The sequence below is a fragment of the Amblyomma maculatum genome, chromosome 2 (genome assembly GCF_055883805.1).
Source record: "Amblyomma maculatum isolate TAMU_Amacu chromosome 2, ASM5588380v1, whole genome shotgun sequence".
Classification (NCBI taxonomy): Eukaryota; Metazoa; Arthropoda; class Arachnida; order Ixodida; family Ixodidae; genus Amblyomma; species Amblyomma maculatum.
In genome coordinates, this window is record NC_139345.1 from 145,451,371 (window position 1) to 145,476,983 (window position 25,613).

General features: G+C 43.5%; 1 protein-coding gene and 1 long non-coding RNA gene across 2 annotated transcripts in view; both read right to left on the reverse strand.

Annotated features, from left to right (window-relative positions):
• Positions 1 to 22,111, reverse strand: part of LOC146200121 (glutathione synthetase-like) — a 54,144-nt gene extending 32,033 nt beyond the window's left edge. The window contains exons 1-6 of the mRNA XM_084595373.1: positions 21,884 to 22,111; positions 20,019 to 20,199; positions 19,024 to 19,099; positions 14,972 to 15,123; positions 7,636 to 7,678; positions 4,559 to 4,632 (exon numbers count right to left, since the gene is read on the reverse strand). Of these exons, the coding sequence (XP_084451499.1) occupies positions 4,559 to 4,632; positions 7,636 to 7,678; positions 14,972 to 15,123; positions 19,024 to 19,099; positions 20,019 to 20,199; positions 21,884 to 21,977 (620 nt within the window). The 5' untranslated portion in view covers positions 21,978 to 22,111. The remainder of the gene's footprint in view (positions 1 to 4,558; positions 4,633 to 7,635; positions 7,679 to 14,971; positions 15,124 to 19,023; positions 19,100 to 20,018; positions 20,200 to 21,883) is intronic.
• Positions 22,112 to 23,549: 1,438 nt separating this feature from the next.
• Positions 23,550 to 25,274, reverse strand: LOC146200122 (uncharacterized). Its single transcript, XR_014704800.1, has 3 exons — positions 25,136 to 25,274; positions 24,862 to 24,995; positions 23,550 to 23,743 (listed from the first exon to the last, which is right to left on the reverse strand). It is a non-coding gene; the product is annotated as an uncharacterized LOC146200122 (long non-coding RNA).
• Positions 25,275 to 25,613: the final 339 nt, after the last annotated feature.

The window sequence follows — 25,613 nt, forward strand, 5'->3', positions numbered from 1 at the left end:
TGCGCTTTATGTTCAGTCAAATTACAATGCACCATCTAGCCCAACTTCAAGTTTTGTTAAGATAGTGCTAAAGTATGTCAAGTGTGTAAAACTTCTCTCACACACTGAAATTTATTGGCATTGTAAAAAAAAATCATTACACGACTAATTTATCATTTATCAACATCACAGACATCAGAAATTCCTTAACTTTCCTCAATTTCAGATTCTCTGACATTGGCCGCGAGTAGCATTTGCCTCGTTGTGAGCTCGGTAAGCTCAATCCACTCAGCGCTCTACATGCGAACAGCCAGCATTCCTGTGTGGCAAGGTTTGCTCTACGGTGTTGGCGTAATCTTGTTTTTGGGGAATACTTGTGCCTGGTTGTCTAGCCAGAGTTGATGTGCCTTTAGTCTACGGCAACCCACCGGGCAGTATGCTGTCAGTGCTACCTTAAACCAGCTTAATTCTTGAGTCAAGTATGATGTAATGAACCAGGCTGTGTCTCGATTCATCCGAAAGTATTGCAGGTCAGAGCATGAACCTTACATCTGTGTGTGCTTGACACTAAATTTGTCTGACTGACACTGTTAAAAAGACGGTAAGAAAATTAAAGCTGCCACTGGGCAAGTGGGCAAGTTTTTGTCACTTTCAGGGGTTTTGAACCACTGGAAGTGCAAAATTATCCAAATACAGTCGAACCTGAATATATCGAACCCGGATAATTTGAATTTTGGTTATATTGAACTCACGTAATATCCCCTTAAAAATCCCATGTGAAAGTATAGGAAAGCTGCGTCGTATATCGAACTCAATTTCACCCGTCGTTTGATATATCGTACTCCGCACCATGCATTAGACCTTTCCCAAAGACTATCGCACCACCCTCGGCCGTTCACCATGTGACGTTTTTCAAGCAACGAGTGGAAGGAATAGTTTGGCGACGGCTGGTCTAGGCTAGGGCAGCGCTGCACCTTTTCCCCAGAGGCGCGCGTATCTGCGGTGATGGCTGCTGTGCGCCAGCAAATGACGTTTGCAAGCCGTGTGTGTGAAGGAACGAGAGAGAGCCAATGCAGCCGTGGTGTTTGGGAGAAGGGAAAAACGCGATAGAGCAAAGCGCAAGGGTGTGTCCACTCTTCTGCTGAGCTTTATCTATCCCCTTCCTCTCTTTCCCAGTCTTCGTTTGCAGCAGCACGCACTACGCATGGGTGGAGAAGCCAGCTCAGCCCGTGGCAGATGCTTTCTCCAGCTTGTGTTGTGAACGCTCTGCGCGCAGTGGCTTGCGATACGAGTCTCGTGTCGTGCTGAACATGCATAAGCTACGGCGGCTGCGAACGCTAAGAAGCGGCAGTTTCTTTTTTTTTTTTTTTGCGGGAGTCGTTCATCCTTGCCGTCATGCTGAACGTGCAGTGCAGCATAAGCTATGGCGGCTGTAGACGTTAAAAATCGGCAGTTATTTTTTTCGAGAGTCGTCCATTCTTACATCTATCAATCAACGAAAGCACGCGGTCAGCTGTGATCATGACTCCGACTTTTAGCACTGTTATCTTCAAACGGCATTTGCAGCTGTCACGCTTTCTAATGATTTTGTGGCAGTAGACTATGCCCGCCCCAAGCGCGGCGTGATAAATAGAAGCAGGCTTGTGCAATCAAGCCATCACGGACACTCTGCCAAATTCGCTGCTTGCCACCGCAGGATCTATCAAAAGTATAGTCAATAGGTAAACACGCTGTGACGTTATTGCTGCGTAGCATCTTGGCGCACTGCCAATAAATGAGCTGTGAATGCGGCGGTCGAAACAGAGGGATGCGCCACCGAATGCTTTTTTTTTTTCAAATTCTCAGGGGGCAAAAGTGGGGGGTGGGTTCATTATGTGAGTGGGTTGATTATGCGACAAATACAGTATCATTCTTCACGATCGCAAGTGCCATCTCAAGCCAATTTCTGTATATCGAACTATTTCGCAATCCCCTTCGAGTTCGATATATCCGGGTTCGACTGTAACACATACTGGAAGAAAAAAAACCTTGGCCACGACAAAGGATGCAACATGCGAGAACCCCATGTGTGTATGGCATGGATGGATATGCCAGCATTTTACCACATACACTACACCATGCCAGCAAGGTTCTCACAATCCAAAAATAATGACTTCAAGATACTGGAAGGTGTCAAGAGTTGCTGAGACAGCAGTTTGTGGTGACTTAACTCTGATATGTTGGCACATTTTGTGTACTCACACGATGAAATTTTTACACACGCCTAAATAATCAACCCTTTGTCTCAAGAGCAGCGGCACCAGAAACAATGCTTCAATGATGGAGAGGCAAGCCAACTACTCTAAGTACAGTGCATTTCTATGAACCTGAATTCATGACTTAACCAACAAATGAGCTACTGCCTCACTGGATTCATGCTGTACATCAACATCACAGGCAATTCTTTTAGCCTTTCAAAGGTTCTCGTCGTGCACACCCAGAAATGAATTTTTGTTCTTGCAGACTTTTTGCCGCATATGTATGGTGACAATCTAGTCTTCGAATATTTCACACCATACTGAAATTACATGCTCACCAGGAAATTCTGCAACCCTCTAGGAGTATTACTAAAGTGTTTGCCTGACAGTCTAGCGGGAAAAAAGAGCACATATTTGGCCTTCATTGTCTTGCAAGGTTTACAATAACGAGCTTGTGTGGTTTTAGCTACTCCACGAGTGTCACTTGATATTGTAGAGGCGTAAAAAGTTAAAAGCTAATTGACACCATCCTTGGTTTAATAAGAACAGACAATAATGAGAATTTTATAACTCTCTGGGTCGCTCATTCATTTTCCTTTAAATTATTCAGAGCCTAGTAAAGTCTTATGACCGCACGTGCCATCTATTCTTGTTGCAGTGACTGTGCTAGCTCCTTTTACTCACATTATGCACTAGATACCCAGCTGGAATAGGAGGAGGATAATAGCTTGTCTTCAGATGAACTACATTTCGTCAGGAGTGTCAAAAAGTGAAAAAAAAAAAGAAAGAAAAAAGATACTGGACATTTCTGCAGTTCTCATTTATACTATTACTGAAACAATGCCTCTAAAATTTTGTTTGCTATTTCTGCAAGTTTCGAGACTTTTTTTCTTTAATTGGTTCACAGGAAAGGAAAGGCGCAATATCTGTCCACTTGTTTTATGGACACCTGCACTGCCCAGTAAGGGAAGGCTGGATGGTGGGAGTGAAAGCCGAAAGAGAGAATAAGGAGCTGTAGTAGAGGGCTCTGGAGTAATTTCAACCACCTGGGGTTCTTCAACATGCACTGACATCCCACAGCACACGGAAGCCACTTCATTTCTCTTCCACTGAAATGCAGCCGGCGGCGTTTGGGATCGAACCCAGGAACTCCGGCACAGTAGTCGGGCATGTTACCACTGTACCACCGCAGCGGGATCTCTGTTTGTTCAAAATCAGTAACAAAAAACATTTGACCGTGGCAAAAAAATTTTTTCACAAAGGAAATTCACCCCTTGGAAGTCTAGCTGCTGATTACCATAACTTTTACAAGATTTACTTTCCTCATTGCCATACACTCACAACATTCGTATGTTATGTGATGTTTGTGAACAAAATATTTTGCATGCTTGCTAACATTACGCCTTTCAAACAAATGTCTTCGCATTTGGGACTTTGGCATGCGTACTCCAACTCTTGGCACCTCTGTGATTTGTAAAACCTCCCCTTTCCAGTTTTTCATCTGGAACGTTTATTGAATGCACACAAGAAAATGTGTCCCATTCACACATGTACACACGCATGTACACCTGCTACGAAAAGTTTCTGGAATGAGACATTGGCTTAGGTTACATGTTCAATATCTTTGCGACCGGTCTTCATTGCTTAACATTAAATGGCTTGCGTGCAGAAAATTGGGGCACAGGTATCTATTAAAAGCTGCGTGCAAAGACGGCTACTGAATTTTTCGGTAATACTGAATACCATAAATTGTTGACATGGGAACGGATCTTATGAAAATCAAAGCAATCAAGCAAGCCTGTTCATCCCAACAGCTTTCAGCTGGCCTTTTTCCTGCAGTTGCCCAGGAGACGTATTTTTACGATACGCCAATTTTGCACCATAAAAATATCAGAGCTCTGAAAGACACTGCAGAGAAGTGCCTCAGTTCGATTTCAGCCAAACAGTTTGCTTCCGTGTGCATCAAATATCACTGCACAGAGTATTTCTCCTCAGCTTGTATCAGTTCACAGCTGCAACCACTTTGTATCAAACTCCGATTCTCTCCCACTCATTGTGATGAAGTCTGTTACTGTGCCAGTGCCATTATTTCAAATCTCTTTAAGATGCTACATTAGCGCGAGGATGTGAAACGGAAAATTTATCACTGACTACACATATCCACTGCAAGGGAAGTCAGTGACCACCAAATAATTCTGTCCTGTGCCAACCAACGGAAAAGCAAGGAACTTCCAAATGTGCCTGAAATGGGTTTGGCTCCACTAGAGCTCCACTTTGGCAATGCCTCTGAGAAGTACACCACAGTAAAACCTCTTGCGACACATGTAATATAGAAAACTCACTTCTCATTTTTGTAGGCTTTCCAGGCACCCAGAAGACCATTGGAGAGGAGCTTGTCTGTCTTGCACTCGGACATCTACAAAGTTGAAGCAATGGTCAGCAGCATGCCATGACTGAGGCTGCCAAAAATCAGGGCTCCAAGTAGAAATCGTCATCGCTGGCAGGCACCACAAGCAAACTTCTTGTGTAAGCACCAAACTTCTCCGTAGACGCCAAAAGCTACGCTACCCTGCCATCCATTCACTTCAAAACGAAGGAGTCAATCCTTCTCAATGTGGATGTCACGTGTTTAAAATCAAGGAGTCGTAAATGGACTTTATTGAACCTTTAATGACCCAGCAATCCAGTTTCACTTTTATTTTATAATTCACCACACATGCACAGCAGATTGAACAAGTGACGCATGGAAGCGGGGAAAAAAGCTGGATGTGATGCCTTGATTGCTCTTGCCTCCCCTTAACTTTAAAGTTCCCCTTCAAAACGACTGCAGGACAAGGCGAACAAACTCCAACCGTTTTTACAGCAAATTCAGCCTTCAGCTACTTATCTACATATATTAGCAACTGTTCAGCTCACACAAAGGTGCCCTCTGTGCAGGAAAGAAGCATAAGAGCTGTTATTGTGCAACTGACCCTGATGAACTCCCTCTGACTGTGTGCAAGGATTTTTCATCACATGAAGGTGGACTAATAAGCCTCATGTTGCTCCTTCAAACCAAGTTATTTTGAAAACACTAATTTACATGGGCTAAAACAGTTCACAAACATATTAACCACTCCAAATGAAATTAATGAGCGGTGGTGGCCCTGAAGTGGAATGCGCCTTGTAGCTGTGTTTCAGTATGTGTTGTCTAAACACCACCTTTATTTGGATTCCTGCATTCTACAAGCAAGAATAAATTATGGGCAACAGTTAGGCTCTGCCTTTTAAAAGTATGAAGCGATAATGTTAGAGACTTCTGTCTGCAGCTCACGTATGGTTCCTCACTCGCGTACATGTAATCTATACTTGCTTAATTACCAATCCCTTATTTGTGACTAACATAAATATATATCGCACATTCTTATTAACATACACTGCTAACCTATCACATTATACAACTACTGGTCGTAGGCAAACAGCTGATATAAAAACAAAGCAATAATTTAATGAAAGCTGCATTTGTCAGTGTTTGAATATTGAAAACATGGTATTAGCATGACATGGACAAGGAACGAGAAAGCGTTTGTGGTCTTTTGCTCATTCTTCATCCATGCCATTAGAACTTATACCATTTGTTCAAAACCTTAACTCAAGCAAGCCTTACAAATGCGTCTGCATGCTCTAGTAGCATACCCAACAAGTCATCGCAGAGCCATGGAAGACTGATTCATATCGCACCATCCCACCTCCAATGAGCAAGCAGAATTTGCAGCTCCTCCCGACTTTGTGATAGTACATGCGAACCCGAATATATCGAACCCGAATATATCGAACCCGAATATTTCGAATTTCGGTTATATCGAACTCACGTAATATCCCCTTGAAAATCCCATATAAAAGTATAGGAAAGCTGTATCGTACATCGAACGCCAATTTCACCGGTTGTTCGATATATCGAACTCCACAACACACACTTTACGGTGCGCCTTCCCCAAAAATCACCTTCGGCTGTTTGCCGCGTGACGTTTTCAAGCCACATGTGGAAGGAATGAACGCGTTGTTTTTCCTCCTGCCTTTCATTTAATATTCTTTGTCCCTAAAATCATCATAAGACTCATTCTTGTCAATATGAACAACAAGCGTAAAAAAAAATATTCCCAACGTTTGCCTTGAACTTGTAGACTTCGCTTCTCTAATTTGTGGTCCTGATATGTCATAAAAGTGACACAACCCATTTTGTGACATAACCTATCGAGAAACGAACGCTTGGCCATTGTAACCTGCCAATTACCACCTGCTGGAGCCATGCCCCGATTTTTTTGTTTGCAATGCCGACGATGCTGACAATGCCGGATTTTCTGAGGAATGGGGCCTTTAACACTATCGCATTAAGAGCATTTTTTCCTACAAAGCAGATGACTGTATTCCAAACGTGCAATATTTAGAGCATAACAAGAAGGAGTTCAAGAGCTGCCCACCTCACGTGGTAAGGTGGGCGGGAGATGAATACAATACTCACTGCAAGAACCTGAGAAAAAATATGAATGGAATGTTAAAGCGCTGAACCTGCATGCAATATTGGCGTTCAAACGAAATTGAAGACTACAGAAAAATAAAAAACCAAGGGTTATAAAACAATGGTACTAGTCAACCATCAACAAACTCGCCAGACAAAAATAAAATCGAAATAAAATAAATGCAGACCTCAGCAACAAGAAGGAACATCTTTGCACCATTGAAAATCCAAAAGATCTGTTGTGACTCAATCTTTCTTTACCCCCTTTTATTAAATTTTATAAGCTTCAAGAGACTGCTGGACACTGTCAGTTCCAAATTCCAATTGCCAAGGCCCTCCTCAAAGCATTGAAAATATGAAGAACATAATTGCGGTTGGCCTACCTATTACATGCCATCTCTCAGCTGAATCAGTGGTCTGACAGGACCAAACACTGACCCACACACTGAGAAAGCAGAGGTTCAAGCTGTGCATACCATTATGCTCACACTATCAACACACACACCTCGTAATCTCCAAAGATCAGTATTGCTACAATGCATCTCACAAAATATTTTCTTAACTGATTATGCATTTCACACTCAACGGGTACCACTGCTTTCATTGGGAATCTCGCAAAAGAAGGGACAAAGAAAAGGCTAAGATCAATTCTGCTCATTATACTCTCCCTAGGCATGCAAATCTCCAGATGTCAATTACATTTAATGCAAAGAGTCTTACTGCGGGCTTGAAAGGGTTCATATACACAGAAAGAGCTAGAGAATCAATTTTTCCTCACAACAGCATTTGGGTGGAATTGCCCTCAGTGCAGCTTTAAGGGAAGCAATTTAAAGTGCTGGGGACTATGTAGGCTGTTCCACTCCTGTCCCTTAACAGTTTCCGAAGTGAAAGAAGTAAGAGATGCCTTGTTGCAAAGCTTACCTGTGCGTCGGTTGGAGTGGCACCCAAGGATTTCATAATGTGTCTGTTAGAAGAAAAACAAAAAAGACACAGAAGCAGTCTGCATGGTGCACAAGGAAATATAACAAATGAAAGCAATCAACCTGATAACACTACCAAGTAATTACTCTAACAAATAATAGACTTTGAGGATACAGTCGAACTCGGATAATTCGAAATTTATTTATATCGAACTCACTGATCACCCTATTGCAAATTCCATGTAAAAGTATAGGAAAGCTGTGTCGTACATCGAGCTCCAAATTCACCGGTTATTCGATATATCGAACTTCACACCACGCACTGGAAGGTGCACCTTCCCAAAGATGATTGCATCACCCTTGGTCATTCGCCGCGTGACGTTTTCAAACCAAGCACAGACGAAATGACAACAAACAGTTCGGCAATGGCTGGTCTAGAACAGTGCCGAGCATTTTCCCCAAAGGTGCACACATCTGCGGTGATCGTTTGCCACGCGCCAGCATGTGACATTTGCAAGCCACATGCATGAAGGAACGGGAAGGAACCAGTTTGGCAACAGCCGGTACGGAGCAGACACAGCCAATCCAGCCGTGGTGTTTGAGAGAGGGAAAACAACGCAATAGAGCGAAGCACAAGGGTGCGCCCCTTCTTCTGCCAAGCTTTCTCTCCCTTTCCTCTCTTTTTCCCCGTCTTCGTTCGCAGCAGCATGCACTATGCATGCACTACGCATGCACTGACAAGCCAGCTCAGCCCATGGCAGACAGAACGTAAAACGCTTTCTCAAGTGTGTGACGTGTGGGTGACGTGCGATGACCATCTTGTGTTGTGCTGAATATGCAGCTTAGTGTAAGCTATAGTGGCTGCAGATGTAAAGAAGCGGCAAATTTTATATTTCTTCTTTTTTTGCGAGAGTCGACCATTCTTTTTTTTTTTTTTTTTTTTTTTTGCGAGAGAGTTACATCCTTGCATCTATGAATCAACAAAAGCATGTGGTCAGCTGCAATCATGACACTGGCTTTTAGCCTTGTTTGCTTCAAACGGCATTTGCAGCTATCATGCTTTGTGGCAGCGGACTACACCTGCCTCAAGCGCGACGTGATAAATTGAACTAGACTTGTGCAATCAAGCCATCACGGGCACTCCGCAAAAGTTTGCTCCCCCCCACCGCAGGAGCTAATATCAAAAGTATAGTCAGAAGATAAAAACACTGTGAGGTTATCGCCACACAGTATCTCGGTGCACTGTCAATAAATGAGCTGTTTATGTGACGGCCAAAATGGAGGGACGCGCCACCGCCTAACACTTTTTCTTTTTTTTAAAACTCTCGGCGGCAAAGTGGAGGGTGGGTTCACTATGCGAGTGTGTTGATTACGCGACAGAGACGGCATCATTTTTCACAATCGCAAGCGGCGCCTGAAACCAATGTCTGTATATAGAATTATCGATATATTGAACAATTTCGCGATCCCCTTCGAGTTCGATATATTTGGGTTCGACTTTAGTTGCATTGATTTTGCTCTGCAGGAATATAACTAATTTAAAATCTTCCTGCCTGCTTAAGGTCCTCCTGGCATCAACAGCCATTTCATTTTAGCCTCTCTGCGTTGTGCCCCCTGACTAGATAAAGTAGAAGCTCAACACATAGACTGCCATTATGATAAACTCGGTTAAGATGAACAATGTGAGAGTGTTGGTTGGTTTTCCTTGGGGCTCAAATTAAAAAAAAAATTAGTTGTGGTTTAGCTCTGGTTAACCCTAGCTGAATTGCAAAAAAAACAGCGGAAGCTTAATTTGCTTGCTACATTATTCCCTTACCAGTGTAAGGTGCTACATTATTGGGGACACTTATGCTCATCCTTTAAGGGTATGACGCGAGAACGTAAGCTACCAGCCCACATATAAAGTCACGCTTCAATCAAGCCGTATGGACGTGCCTGCGTGTTGTAGGGGTAACGAGAACGCAAACGGTTCTGGCAGGCTGGTTCTGATATCACCCTCCCATATGAAAGGAGCGACCCGAGTTGGCAGCTCCTGCATATGGCATAGGAATAACGTGAATGCGCCTCTTCCCGGCGTAGCTGGGCCACCCGAAATCTCGCTTTGGCTGTCGTAGTATTGCTTTCGCAATAAAAAGTCCACATGAGATGAACTGTTTTGTGTGTTCTTTAATAAAGGCAAACTTTTGCAGCAACAAAAAACTCCTAGGACTCCACACAGCTGTGGAGAAGGTGCACATAGAACTTCCTCCACTGCTGTGTGGAGTAGCGGTGTGCATGGGCCGAAATTTCGAGCCCGAGTCCGGCCCGGGCCCGATGCTACAGACCCGAGCCCAACCTAGCCCGACTTGGTAAGTACTGAGCCCGGCCCGACCCGGTGCTTAAATTTATAGCCCGGGCCCTGCCCGTTATGCTATAATTGCAGTTGAAGCGAAGAAAAATAATAAAATAATTTCAGGGTGATATGTTTAAAATGACAAATTTGCTGAATATATAGGGGCACAGCACGTATGTAGAATTAGCTCATTGCACAAAAACACTAAGTTATCCATTGAATTAAGGCATTTGCGGCGCTCTTGGATAATGAACCCAGTAGCGCTAAAGTTTCTTTCAGTGCTGCAACTTGTTGCTCGAAAGACTAACACGTTCTTTGATAGGAAAGCAAGTTTTCAGTAAGCAGCTTGTTTGCTTTTCCAAAAGTGCGCTAGCTCTAAACCTAAACAAGGGTCTGATTTTGTGGCCTGTACTTGGTGAGCTCGCCTGGCCCACCGCGTGCCTTCCAAGTGAAATATTCGCAACAAGAGAAACAACAGGAAACTTTCACCGCAAATGCTTTGAGCTATGTCCTGGTTCCAACGAGGCCATGTTGATGCAGGAGTAAGTTACAATAGACACGTTTGATAGGCAACAATGTGACGTAAATTTTGAAACGGATATCTAAACATCGGAGTCAGTGTTACTAAAGCGGAGATCACAAACTCTAAACTAAATTGCCCACAAGTGGCCCCTCTCCTCATCACTGATGGCTACCAAAAAGCCGTTCGCGGCAAGGAGGCAGAGAGGAAAGGCGAGTCAGTGCCAGGAAAGAACTCGGCAGCTCTCGCGTGGGGACGGCACGGGAAAATGCTGTGCATTCTAGACGCTTATCGCACTGTGGCCGTATTCGCACTTTCGCAAATATTGCTTGTGTTTGTGATCGCGGTGTCCAGCCTGGCCCGCCCGAGACAAATATGCACTGGCCCGTGCCCAGCCCTAGCTTGAGCAAAAGGGCTTCCGAGCGGCCAGAGCCTGGCCCGCGGGCCGGGTACGGGCTGGCCCGAGCCCGTCCACAGTTCTAATGTGGAGTCCACATAGGACGTTCATCAAGCAAATGAAAGAAAATATGTAACATACTTCAGTGCAAGAAACCACATCTCCAGAGAGATGGCTTGTGGGGACATCATTGCAAAGAACAGCAGGAAACCTACCTTGCAGCAACATGCTTTCTTGGGGTGATGGGCTTTGCCAGAAAGGAAAAGGTAGGACACCGAAGACAATAGTCCGCGATGGCAGAGGTCCAACATCTCGGCAGTGGGCATTGCATCATGCTCTGCGTGCTGCCTCTGACAGGCTAAGCGGTGCCTATGCACAATGCACGTCCAGCCGGTGATTTAAAAACCACACGGACACATTTTTACCAGACGCGGTGTTGCATGTCCATTATCTAAGTGCAATTGTGATGGCTAGAGAATAGAACTATGCACGTAGCTTGCAATGTACAGAAGCCTGCTCGGGGGGTTGATAGTGGGGGTAAGATGAGAGAAACATCATCAATGGCTGCACTGCCGAGCACTTTTGCAGTATTTGGAGCAGGATGAACACAAACATACCAGCCACTGTGGGATACAGTGAAAAAAGATGACATAATGAAAAAAAAATTAAAGAAGTAGAAGTAGGCTAATTAGTATCTAGGGATGTGCAAATATTGAAATTTGTGAACACGAATCGAATATGAATATGGCAAGGCTTCAATAAATGAAGAAAAGAAAAAATGACTTTGAATATAGAATACCTGAGCAGTGAAAAAATGAAAAATGAAAAACTAGTAAACACTGTTCATATTTGCTTCGCTATGTTCACAGCTTTCTGTCCGCAGACCGCGTTCGCAGCAGTTGCGGGTAATTGAGCAGTGGTAGAGGTTAATGAGTGGTGTCAATCGATAGAGACTGACGTAATATTGCTGCAGAAAAAAAGATTAGGCCAATAAATTCATTAAGTAATTAATTACAGGCCCAAATGTAAAAGTTGTCGGCAGCAGTTGTAATTGAGAAGTGGTAGAGGTTAATGAGTGGTGTCAATCGATAGAGGGTGATGTAATATTGTGTCCGAAATAATAATTAGGCCAATAAGGTAATTAGAGACAGAACTCGCAAAATCGTGTCCGCAGCAGTTGGAGTAATTGAGAAGTCGTAGAGGTAAATGAGTGGCATCAATCGATAGAGGGTGATGCAAAGTTGTGCGTGAAAAAATAATTAGGCCATTAGGTTAATTAGGTAATTTATTTGAGGCAAAAATTAAAAAGTAAAGGCAAAAATGGTCGCATTAGTGAATGGCTTGGCGCTGCATTTGAACGTGTCAAATACTAAAATAGTTAATTAAATCAATCAATTAGGGTGACAGCACGCAACCGGAAGTAGAGCCGAAAAATGGCATAGGAAGGGATTAGCGCGCAATTTGAAAGTACCGAAGACCAAAAAAGGGGAAACAAGAAGTGAATTAATGTGACGTCAAGGATGTGACGTCACGCAACCTGAAGTAAAGCCGAAAAAGGGCATAGGAAGGGATTGGCACTCAATTTGAAAGTACCAAAGACTAAAGTAGTTAATTAAGGCGGTCAATTAGGATGACGTCAAGGATGTGATGTCACGCAACCGGAAGTAGAGCTGAAAAAGGGCATAGAAAGGGATTGGCGCGCAATTTGAAAGTACGGAAGACTAAAATGGATAAACAAGAAATGAATCAATGTGACGTAGAGGATGTGATGTTACGCAACCGGAAGTAGAGCCGAAAAAGGGCAAAGGAAGGGATTGGCGCTCAATTTGAAAGTACCAAAGACTAAAATGAATAAACAAGAAGTGAATTAATGTGACGTAGAGGATGTGACATCCCGCAACCGGAAGTAGAGCCGAAAAAGGGCATAGGAAGGGATTGGCGCGTAATTTGAAAGTACCGAAGACTAAAATCGGTAAACAAGAAGTGAATCAATGTGACGTCAAGAATGTGACGTCGCGCAACCGGAAGTAGAGATGAAAAAGAGCATAGGAAGGGATTGGCGCATAATTTGAAAGTGCCAAAGACTAAAATGGGTAAACAAGAAGTGATTTAAGCAACCAGAAGTAACCAGAAGCAACCAAAAGCAGCATCCGTGCTTTCGCATTACTCCAATGCAGATTCTGCAGTGCTCTAATTTTTTAGAGCTCACAAGGCATTTTAAAATAAAATTAAACTAAAAGCCCCCAGATGTGCACACCCCATTGAAAAATCCAGTATAGATTTTATAGCAGAAGATTCCATACACCAGTCTTATGCACAGGAAGAAACAGGGTGAACCTGTCATAGTGCTGCTGAATACAGTAAATTCTCGCTAATTCGGCCTTCGAGGGACTATAAAAAATTCCCGCATTAACTGAAAGCTTGGATTATCGAATGGGCTTGAAACATGCCAAAAACCATTTTCACCCCAGTAATTTTATCTGATGAACATCTGGATGATGGCTGTCTGCACGAGATAAAACCAAAGTAAGAACTACATTTTTTTTCCGGTTTTGTGAAGTGCTTTTCTTTACGCACACTGTAGGAAAGGCCTCCTTCATAAAACGGCCACATCACGTGTTGAGAATGCTTCACTGCCCAGCCTGCACAATCAGGCATTGCAGTGAAGCGCGCAGCGCAGGGAAACTGAGGTGAATTGGAAAATTTTCGGTGTATGCAATAATTTAAGAATAAAAAAATTTAGAATATCAATTTCTCTAATACAAATCAAACAGCAAACATATTTGATTCGGATTTGAAATTTTGAACACCCCTACTGTTTTTTTTCAAGCTGGATAAGATGAGCGAGTTATATGATCTCAGTCTTTGGCCCACTTCACGCAGAGTGCAATAAATGCTCTATCTGCAATTGTTCCCGTGCCAGAAAGCTATTATTACAGCAATTGTTATGATGTAGAATAAATCTGAACACACCAACCATGCTCACTTAGTATATATATTTAGGGGCACTTCATTTAAGATAAACTTGAAGGCACCAAACTTGTGATAAGACAAACAAATTTTCTGGTGCCTTCAAGTTCGTCTTAAATAAAAATCTACATTTATGATTGCCAACTTATTTCAAGACTGGTGTGGCAATCATAGCACATTCAATATTCAAGGGCCTTACTCTTTTCAGATCAACGTCATCAAATTTCTGATGTGCAGACGCTCAGCTAGCCCTGACATTGTCGTTTGATTATACATGGTTTTTGGGCTTCTTCAACCGTGATATCCATGAATGCCTCTACCCTGACCTTTCTTTGCCCGACAAATTTCGGCACACATGCGTACTTTGCTCTCATTCAATCTGCCATTGTTGATGGCAGATTGTTCCACTGTACACTAATTGAATTGGGTCACTTTCCGAAAGGCTTCTGCACATTTTTTTGCATTTATAGAAGATTTGTTCTCTTTTAACAAAGAAAGAGGAAGCTGAAGCAAAAGGCCTGCAATGCCTCATGAGGCCTCAACTCCCTTGCACAGTTTGGGGTACAGTGCAGCATAGATATGCAATGTCTTACACAGAATAAGATTGCTTTAAAGGTGGTCAGGGCAGAAAAACAAGACGGGACATAGAATGGGCAGGAAAGGCTCCCCGAGGCTAAAAAGACCAAGAAACATTTCCCCCGAGACAAAGCAGGTGCACCACGAGTACATTGCATAGGACTAACAACTACAGCACCCTGTGCCCAGAACATGCTTATCCCACTCTGGTGTTCTGTTCCTGGAGGATAAGGATGATTTCAACAAAGGTGCCGCCCTGTTTCTCTGACCAAGGTAATGAGATAAGACGAATACAAATAAACATTCCTTATTCGTTTCATGGCATGGACAGGGTATGTTACGCAAAGCAAACATACAGGGTGAACCCTGAAACAGGGCAGGCATAGCAGGGAGATAGCAGAGGGTCAGGTGTGTTGATGGGATTAGGAAGTCTGTGCAGAGCCACAGCTGCCACAGGACCAGGTTAATATGTAGGACATTTGCCTAGCAGTAGGTGTAGACAATAGTGGTGAAAAGGAGGTTGGGGTGGGAAGCATGCCTACTTGTGCTGTCTGTGGAGTATGGGCGAAAGTCCGCCAAACGATGATGCGATGGTGTTCACCTCCACCTGCTTGGGGCAGGCCTTCTTTGGGTCGTCGCCCGCTGCCTTCAGGTCCAAGAGGTAGTCGCTCCGCAGGAGGCCCAGGCTCAAGGGCTGCATCCAGAAAACTCCTATCTTTCAAAATTACTAGCCCTGACAGCTGTGCGAGGGTCCTTCACTAGGATAGACAATGTCAACATTGGTTGCTAATGAAGTATCATCATTATCATTACATATCTCGCAGCAGAGAGAAGGCTTGTACCACATCCTTCCAGTTAACCTCGTCCTGTGCCAGCTGCATTTACATTATCCCCTCATTTCACTTTCTGCTGGCCTCTGGTAAAATGATGATCAGTTACCTTGTCTTCACATTACATGTCCAGACAAAGCCTGTTTCCTGTTCCATTTGACTAACGTATTAACTAGCATTTGTTCTCTGACCCACAATGCTCTTTTTCTGTCAGTGTTACACCTATCATTTTTTCTAGCCTCCATGTTTCTGCCCCATTGTTGAGTACCAGTAAGGTACGGCAGTTATTACTTTTCTCTTCGGGGATACTGGTAAGCTGCCATTCATGCTCTGAAAGTACCTGACAAATGCACTCCATCTCATCCTTATTCTTCCACTTATTTCCCTTTGTGGTCCGGACTTGCATGTTTTTACCTCCCTTAACTATACATTATCTTACCACTTCCAACGCATCACTGCCTATTGTGTACTTGCAGCTGTCATAATGCAGTATCTCCTGCATTCCCTTCCCGCTCAAAGAAAAAATTCACATGCTGTAGGCCTCGGCAATAAAAGTTCCAAAGGCCACAAAGTGAGAGTGAACTAGACATGCTAAATGAAAGGTAGTCTGAGCCAGCACCTCCTTGATCCCAGATCCCCACCAAGAAAGCAATCTGAACATCTTCATTGAATCTCCGAAGTCTAGAAGCAGCTGTTCAACTAGGATGGATTACTGTTTGCTTAAAGAAATGTATACACTTAATTTTCAGTAGCATGTTGTATTCTTTGCAACAATGCATATACAAGGATCATCGCATGCTATTTGCCTGCAGCTGCTAAGTAATTTACAAAAACATTTTATTTCTTAACTAGTTTTGGTTTGAACAGCCAAGCGATGGCTATACAGTCAAATTCCCATATAGGTCCCTTCAGGGCTGTAAAGCTGTGACATAATCGCTCTTTTATCTTCATTCACTACAATGCTAAAGCCACTTCTCTCCAAGAATAGGAAACGCAATAAGTGAAGAAGCATCAATGATAATGCAGTTTTCTGACCCCGCGCCTGATCTATATATATGTAACTTTGAAGTCGTAGCCATTACTCGCCTATCAAAGCTGGAACAGGTGATAAAAAATTAAATTATTCATTATGGAGTGGTCGCAGGGGAATACCACATGACGATTCATGTACAGCAATGTCTTACATGTCATTAACAAGAAGAAAAATGCAAGAAATTTGCTGTCCACACTCTTTTAAGGAGAGATCAAACATCACTGAGATTATAGTGCTGCACTCAGGCCGATGTTCAAGGTTAACAGTAAACAAAAAGAGTGCGTTGCTGGGCGAGTCGGTCAGACATATCTTCAAGGTATACTGCGCACACACAAAGCAAGGACGAGAAGGGTACACAACATCTGCGCTTGTTGTGTACCCTTCTTGTCCTTGTTTTGTGTGTGCGCAGTATACCTTGAAGATATTAACAGTAAACCCTTGTTCCCATTATAGCCCTCTATTTCTTATTAAGCCTTTACTTTTATAAGAAATAAAGCTGGAACAGTGGCTCCCAGTAATAATTAAAAGCTGAAGCTTTACAGCTTGCACACATCCACAGATCAATGCTCCTGTAATAATTACAAATTTAGGCCTCCCATTTACTAACATCAGAGGCGCCTTAATAAGAAATGCATTAAAGTTGGAAGCTGCTCACATCACTCCAAACAATGCTGAAGGCATAAATATCTGTGCCCCTTCAGCCAAAGAAGGTTTTTCAACTTCAGACGAATTCAAAAGCACAAGTTAAAGCTTGCATGTGTTCAGATGGAACACTTCCAAGTCTTAAAGCGCCTTCATCCAATACCCTGGCATCATGGAGGGCACTCAAAGTCTAGACAGCCTCCATTGTGCTTAAAATTGTGTGCTAAAAATCGAACCTGCTGTTTGAGACTCGCTTTCCATGATTGGTAAGATAAAGTTTAAATGGTGCTTAAAACTTGCTCCATTTACAATGCACAATAGTCATCCTTATTTGTTATCAAGAAAATCTTTCTCAGCGCAGCATACAAAAGACAGAAGAAGTGCTAACTCTACTGCTTATTCAGAAAGAATGAGCATACATACATGCATTTCAGTAATCATTCGATCATTATACCACAGCTTGTCATATCAGAGCAGCACGATGATGAGCTATGATATGTTGGTCGAATGATTACTTGAAAACATGAATCAGCTTGCCCAGGAACAAACGCTCCTGTCCTTATTTGTACACATCCTATATGCCTGCTTATAGATTGCGTGATTAGGTCAAGGCAGGAGTCTCAAACTCATATTGCTGCATGGGCCGCATTGAGAACACCTTAAACACAATCCCCCACAGGCTAGGAGCAAGAAAATAAAGATAACAGTAAAAGCAATGAATCAATGTAAAAATAAAAATAAGAAACAATAAAATAAATAAATCTCCACCGAAACCGTCTCGTTGCCAAGCGACACTGTCTCATTCTGCGTGAAAAAGAAAATCGGGTTCATCATAAATGCCGGACAGTCGCCACTTCCGGATGGCTAGGAGACAGCTACTGCAAGGGTACGACTATGGTTAATAGCAGAGTTGCTTATCCTTAAAAGAGAGCATGTACAAAAAGGAAATTTATGATAAAAGATAGCGCGGGTTGTACGGCACCTTGCTACTGAAGGCAGCCGACGTTCATCCGAAATTCATGCAGAATAAATTTGCAATGCCCATTTTCATCTTAACAAAGAATGCGCACCATCTCGGGATGAGGCCTCAAGCCACATGCAACCCATGGTCTAGGCATTTTGAGACCCCTGGGTCAAGGAATGAGTAGCCGGCATTAGAAGCCTTAGGACTCCCTTCCCCTGTTGCCACATGGCAACAATGAATCCACCAAGCGAAACAGTTCAGACAAGATAGGAAATTAGAAAAGCAGGACAGACAAGCACTAAAGGAGAGAGCAAGAGGTTGTCACTACAGGCATAAGAACATGATTGTGTGGCGCAACTAACAAATCATACCTGCTCACAAATAGGAACACACTACAACTGCCACCAGTAATGGCCCTTGAAATGCGTTTCATCTGATCTCCATGGTGTATGGCCGCATTTTGATAGCATTAAGAATAACAGCCATCAGACAGAAGCTCTGGAAGAGCACTGCCTCAAGCAATCCTTAAAGCAAAGGGCTGCTACGCAGTTTAAATATTTGATTAAAATAATGAAACTGCTGCTTAAAAATGGTTTTTCAAGTCGAACACTACAACAGTTATCTCACGCTGAAGGAACTTCTCTGTACTAATGTGGCTCTGGCAAAAACACCAAGAGTGAAATGAACCACGTGGCCCACCACTAATGGTTACAAAACAGCAAGACAGTTAAACTGTACAGTTACAGTTAATACAGATCTAATACAGATCTACAGTTAATAGATCGATTCCGTAGAAGAGAACTCCAGAATTATCGTCGACAGACACCCCAATAGACTTTGCCTTTCACAACTACTGATTGTAAACCATAATAGTGCAGGAGTAAAAATCAGCGTGCATCCCAAAACACAGCTCATGACAACAGCGTGCCGGTTAAGCTAAATTCACACCTATGCAAGGCATGGGCACAGTCTCTTAAAAAATGGCAGTGCACTAACAGCAGCTTCGAAAAGACTGTAGTAAAGTGCAGTAGTTACATATGCTTAGCAAGTAAAAAAAAAGATGACATGAAACCACAGTCCTGCAGCATTCGGAGAAATTTTCACTGTGAAGATAGGCACACTAACCTGAGGAAATCCTGCCTCCCGGACTTTTTCGTAAATATTGAAAATGGATGCTGTGAACTTATCCGTCTCGATGGTGCTGAAGAATGAGGAAGGATGCCGGGGGGAGGGTGCATGAAAACGTAAAAACAAGACAATAAAAGCCATATGATTAAGCACTAAGGAAACACGTTAGCCAGAGCTGGCCTGCTACCTGTTCAATATCATTAGGCAGTACAGTAATCTGGCTAGCTACCTGTTCAATATCATTAGGCAGTACAGTAAAGCCAAATACCCCTAGAAGCTATCCTGAAAACAACTTCCAACAACTTCCAGAAAGTAACTGCACAATGAGCCCCAGCCCTGTCATCACAAGGTTGATACAGAAGGTAAAGTTGAATTAGGTAATAATTATTCATTTATTATTATTATTTCACTTGAGCTGCTGATTAGCCCTGCCATTTACTGACTGTAAGCTCACTTGGTGCAGCGACAAGTCCAGGATATAAAGCCAAATCCTACAACTGCATAGTCCCAACCGCTATGCATCTCACCTGAAAACACTACATTCATATTGCACTCGCAGCAATACATAGTAGCACACTTGCCAATGGTTAGACTTATCATGAGAAACGGCCTGTTCAAAAGTCACAAGGAGTTATCACTCATAGTCTTTTTTGGACGTCAAAGGTGGCACATACAGCTGCACCCTGTTTTGGGTACCAAGCTGAAGCAGTGCACTGCAAAGCAACATTTACAATGGTTTACTGGGCTGTCGAGGCTTGCCTGGCTGCGAATGAGGCCACAGAGATGTGCAGGCCTTGCTGGAACAAAAACACCTTACTTCAAATCCAGCATTTCAAGTCCAAGTATTGTAGTTTACCAATAAAGTGATGAGTGCTGTGCTACATCTCCTATTCTTTAAAACCTGTCTCCAGAAAGTGGCTGGATTTCAAAGCAAATTTGGCCACGGGAAAGAACGATAGCGATGACAAAAACCTCACAGGTTGCCAACTTGCCTCTGTAGGCAGTCACGGAGAAATTCATAGTCATGTGCAACACGGTGAATGAGCAGGTTGATGTCCTCTTGCAACGACTTCACTTGCTCGAGGGCTGCACGTGGAATGGGCGATGGCAGCAGGCAGAACGGCAGAAACGTGTAGCTATCTTGGTCACGCGACTTCGACTTCATGCACAAGCCTGCAAGGGAGAAACACAAACATAAATAAGAGCCGAAAGGTGCACATGCACAAGCTCCCAAAGCCAAATTCTACAAAAAATATATTTTTTTTAAATGCAACAAGTTCCATCATCAAACGCAGAACAAGTGTGCATGTCACTCCGTAAATTTCACTCTCCTCACCTCATAAGTTCTATGCAATTAGAGACGGTGAGCAACAGCTCACTGTTACAGCTGTCTGGGCACAATGCAGATACACAATACATTCCATTCAGCAGTAGTTTTCCCATTACTTCTCACTATCTCCCATATTGCCCTGTTTCATCCTGATATGCTTGGTTTCAACAGGACTTGGTGAAGCACCAATAGGTCCTAGCCGAGAAGGTACTCTCCTTAAGAGGCCCTTGCACAGGCCTGCTATATAGTTCCTCATCCCATGTCCATCACGTTTGTGCTTTCTGCTAGAGTGCCGCAGCCATGTAGCCAACTTGGCAGCAGACTGCACATGGGTAAAGTCTTCTAAGAGTTTTGGTGCTTTGCATGAAAACTACATCAGGCACAGACCAAGAGATTTTAGAGATTTATGTTACATGAACACCACTGCCATTTGAAGAGAGGAGAACAGCTATGAGATGGAACTCGAAATAGACTTCTAGTGTCATTTTTCAATTATAATTTTATGAATATTTAGAACACGGCATTGATACTATACGTATCCTCTTCGATGATCAGCAATGTTTAGGATATAACTGACATGTTCTTTGTAATTAAGATCTAACTTACCATTAATGTACCGATAACATATTCAATTCTACTGCAACTTGACAATAATTTTACATCGCCAAAATGGTTGGTGCTACCAGGGCGCCTCTGTAACCAATTCGTCCAAAAAGCCCCTGTTTTATCAGCAAGACGAATAGCAGTGTTGTCGTAACCTGGCCCTGATCACGCTGTACGACCGGAATTTGCAACAAGTGTTGTCTTCATATATCGAGGTCAACGTTGTGCTTATCACTGATACGTTTCAAGTGTCTTTTGAATCCCCTGCAGATAAAGGCTGGAAAGCTTCCTGGGGACGGTCGCATAAATAGCCAAGTCACAGCTGTTTTCAGGCGCCACACAAGCCACGTTAAAAGCCGCGCTAGAAGGGCTGCGTGGGTGGTTTCAGTATAGTTGCAGTGAGTACACGGCTGCACATAAAACCGATAAAATTCCTCGAATGCTGGTAAACAAGATGACACTGAATTTTAAGCTAGCTATGTAAAAAGCATGATTCAAACATGAACACGAGCGTTGATAAGGTAGCTGACGGCTTAAGAGAAGTTTACTTGATCATCGGGTGGAACTACAAGTGCGCGAGCAAGCCCTAAAACATGCCTTGATCAACACAGATATATATCAGGTGAACACAGAGGAAATTTACTGGTGATGATATTTAATAAAGTAAATGCAGCACATCTCAAATAACGGCAATCCTCGGTGTTTGTTCATTTGTGAAACCTATGGCAGCGAAACGAGAGCATGTAACCAGCAGACAAGGTATTCTGTCCATCTGAATCAGCTGCCCGGCTATTAGCATCTGAACTAACGAATGAATCTGCCCGAGAATTCCTGTTGCTGCTCATTACATGCTCAGACCGACAAATTACCTTATCAGCGGGAGCATGCAACCGAAACTGTTCGCCGACATTCAGCAGCACTTACCGTTGGATATTGCATATTCTTTCGCGTCTTGTACCACATGATTCCGAACGGTTTCATCTTGCAGCGCTGCATGGCAAGCGTCCAAAGGATCCATGCTATTTCAACGGACGCGCTTCATGCGCAAATTCAGTTACAAGCAAATTTGGACGCGAGTCACCAGGCAAAGCTCTGCATCTGTTTCTACTACCTCTACCCCTCTACTTGCCGCCACCACTCTTGTCGCTTTTGAGGAGGCGCTGATCGGAAGCACGTGACCCAAAACGGCAACCCCGAAAAGAAAAACCGTTTCGGTTTCGGTTTTGCTTCACATTCTCAATTAACGTTTATAGATATATATAAATGTTGCTCTCAATCATATTGTAAACGACCATTTGCCCTCTCTCGATATTTACATCATAGAGGTTCTCATTACCCAAAGAACATTCTAGCGCTATCATCTATGCAAGCCTTTTTTAACAACTATGGTCACAAACTCGTGTTGTCCAAACGAGGGTTTGCACCACGGTGCAAGAATATTTAGGTGGGGACACAGCAAGGGCGAGGCACTGGACGCAAGTTTCCAGATAAGGTACCAGCCACGCTCTTCCGAATCGGGCCGCTGATCGCAGCGTCAGCGTCGATGTAGCGGTGAATCTTCGCTGGAAGAAAAAAACACATACATCGACAACACCGTTGCGATAGCAACCCGCTGATATCGCGCGGCGCGTTTCTCCTGCGTGAGCCGTTTGCGTGGCCCGAATTGTTTCCCCGCCGTCGCCAGAAGCATCACCGTAGCACTTTATTCTTAAGCCATGCTCATTGCATCAGTGCAGAAGCGAGGTCCATAAAACTTTATTGGCTTCTCAATACTATTGACGTAATTTATTCCTAACAACGAAGTGAAGAAAAGGTTGAAGTTGCACTTCATGTTTAATCATGGGGGAGTGAGTACTACATTACTCAACCATTCAGTCATCGTTATTCAATTGAAGGCGCCGGGGAAGCAGTTTTGTCACTTTGGATACCGTAAATAGAGCAAGGAAAGCGAATCCTGCATTCGATTGGGCGAAAGGGAGAAAAATATAAAAATTCATGGGGTATTCTTAATCACTCCATGAAGGAAATGCAAAAGCTCCCCGTACCGGTTCTGTACGCACACATCACTAACGTGAAAACTGAGTGGAAGAATGAAATAAGCAAGCGAGGAAAAGTATACGGACATGTTATGTGTACGAAAAACGTCACAAATCCCAAGCAAAAAAAAAGTGTGTGGCAAAAGATAGGGCCGACCTTTCTCGCCGACCAAAAAGTGGCCGGCCGACCTTCGGCACCCGAATGAGGGCCGGCGTCGGGGATTGACACTGACCTAACGTTGGCCGATTTTAGGCAATCGACTACGGCCCGACCTTTTGGCCCGACGTGACCGACCACCTGCCGCACGTGGGCCTGCCGTCTGCCAGCGTTACTGAATGGTCGGCCGCTCGTCTGCCCTAGCATTTTGCTGACGAAAGACCGCACGTCGGCCGGTTGCTTCCCGACGCCGGTTGCCGGCATCGCCCCTCGTGCAGGTATCATGCCATGCATTTAATATATCGTGGGCCATGCATATATAACGGGGTAGCACATACAAATGCATCAAGAAAAGCAGTAGCTTTTCTGATGCCATGAAGAAACAAAAGCTGCAGTATTTGGTGAAAAATTTATTTGTCAACAGCGTTCAGAAAAAGCTCGCGATTTGCTTTTTAATAAGCGTGGATATATGACTGCGCGTGTGCCACATATGGAAGATGGGCTTGAGGCTTGGTCTCCTTCTTTTGGCAGCCTGTCGATCACTTGATGTCTGCGACTGGTCGGATCTGCGGCAGGTTCCATCTTGGTCAGCTGTACGAAGACAAGTGTTTTAATTAAATATTTCCTTTTCGCCTAGACTTTTACATTGCAGGCAAATATAGGGTGAAAGGTAGAAAACATAATGTCTGCTCACTGCCACCAACTGCACTATCACATCAATATATTTTATGCGCTTGACTTCATGCGACCCTACTGAAAACGCATTAGCGCAAAGCCGCAATACGTAATCAGGATCCGTGAATCCGCGAGAAAGGCGCGATCACTTCGTTTTGCTGGAGTCATGATGTTGCAATTTGAAACCGTAGCGCAGTCAAACCTTATCCTCCCGAAGCGCGTTCTTGAATGCTAATGCTGCAATTTAATAATTCTAGCAAAACCAAGTGTCCGCGCTTGTCATAGAGCGCGTATGAGGGATTCCAACGCGGCTGAGCAAACAGTTTCCGCGATATTTACATGAAACCTACAATAAGTTTATTCCGTAGAATACAGCTTAATTTTCTCAAACTAGATGGAACTTTTACAGCAAAAGCGACCGGATATTTAACGATAAGTCATCTTATTTATTTTCGTTATTTAACAACCGAGCTTATTTTAAAAATTGTCTCATCAGCCAAGACGGCTATTTAGACAGCCCAACTCCTAGAAGCTTATAAAACCCGTTGTAAATTTTTAAAGTTTGAAACAGGTTAGCTGAACACCTCATGAGCATGTAAGCACCAGGAAATAATCCGCACGATGAAAATACAACTGCTTGCCCAGAAAGCAAGCGCACAGAGCAAAATCAATGTGAAACAGCTCAGATCTGTGTGCATCACATATGATTCCAAAATCCACAATACGAACGCACTGGCTCACTTACCTTGCCAGCATACCGCATCACTCAATCATCAATTTTCACGTATAGACATCATTACAGCAGCAAAATAATAATAATAATAATAATAAACACGGCATAAACCTTGTACTCAGTCCTGGCACGAGCTTGCTTGGCAGCAGCGATGATGCTTGTACAGCTTCTGATCGCTCCTATGGCGAGGGGTGCTGCAATATTTATATCAGTGATAGCATTTGACATTTAACTGGCTTGCATGCGTCCCATCGATGTGAGTCGGATAATCGAATTTTCCGAACAAAATCAGCGCTAATACCTGTCCGGCAAGTGCACCGCCATAAAGAAGTGAAAGGCCAGCGTTTTAGTGTAGAGGAGACCAAGGACTTCGGGCTTCGGCGAAACGAGCTTCCACTGTCGCAGCCAGTTTCCAGATCAGCTGATATCGCCTCCCTGCACGATCAGCGCAAGGCGCGCACACCAATTACAAAATATGCATTTACAGTAACAAGATGCGCATAAGTCTCAAAACAATACATAATTAGTTGCAGTTCATTATCGTATAGAAGAAAATCAGCGCTAATTTGACTTACCTGATGGGTATACATGTCAGTGCATGCACTTCGATATGAAGAAGTGAAAGACGGGCGTTTTGGGGCAGAGGAGATCGGACCTCGGACTGCAGCGAAAAGAGCTAATTCCACCGCCACAGCATCGTTTCCAAGTCGGCTCAGCACGTTTTCCTGCGCAATCAGAGCGAAATGCGCACACATCGATTATATATATATAAAAAAAAATGCACGCAGTAACAAGATGCGCATATATATACGCGCTCCAGAAACAGTTGCAGTATATTGTCGTATCGAACAAAATATGTGATAATTGGACTTACCTGATCGGTATAGTGAGTGTCCCTCCATGTTAAAAGGCGAGCATTTTGGGGCAGGAGATACCGAAGGACCCAGACTGCAAAATGAGCCAATTCTGCCACCGCAGCCAGCCGCAGCCTTGTTTCCAAACGGCTCAGCAAGTCTTCCTGCGCGATCAGCGCCCACATCAATTATATATATA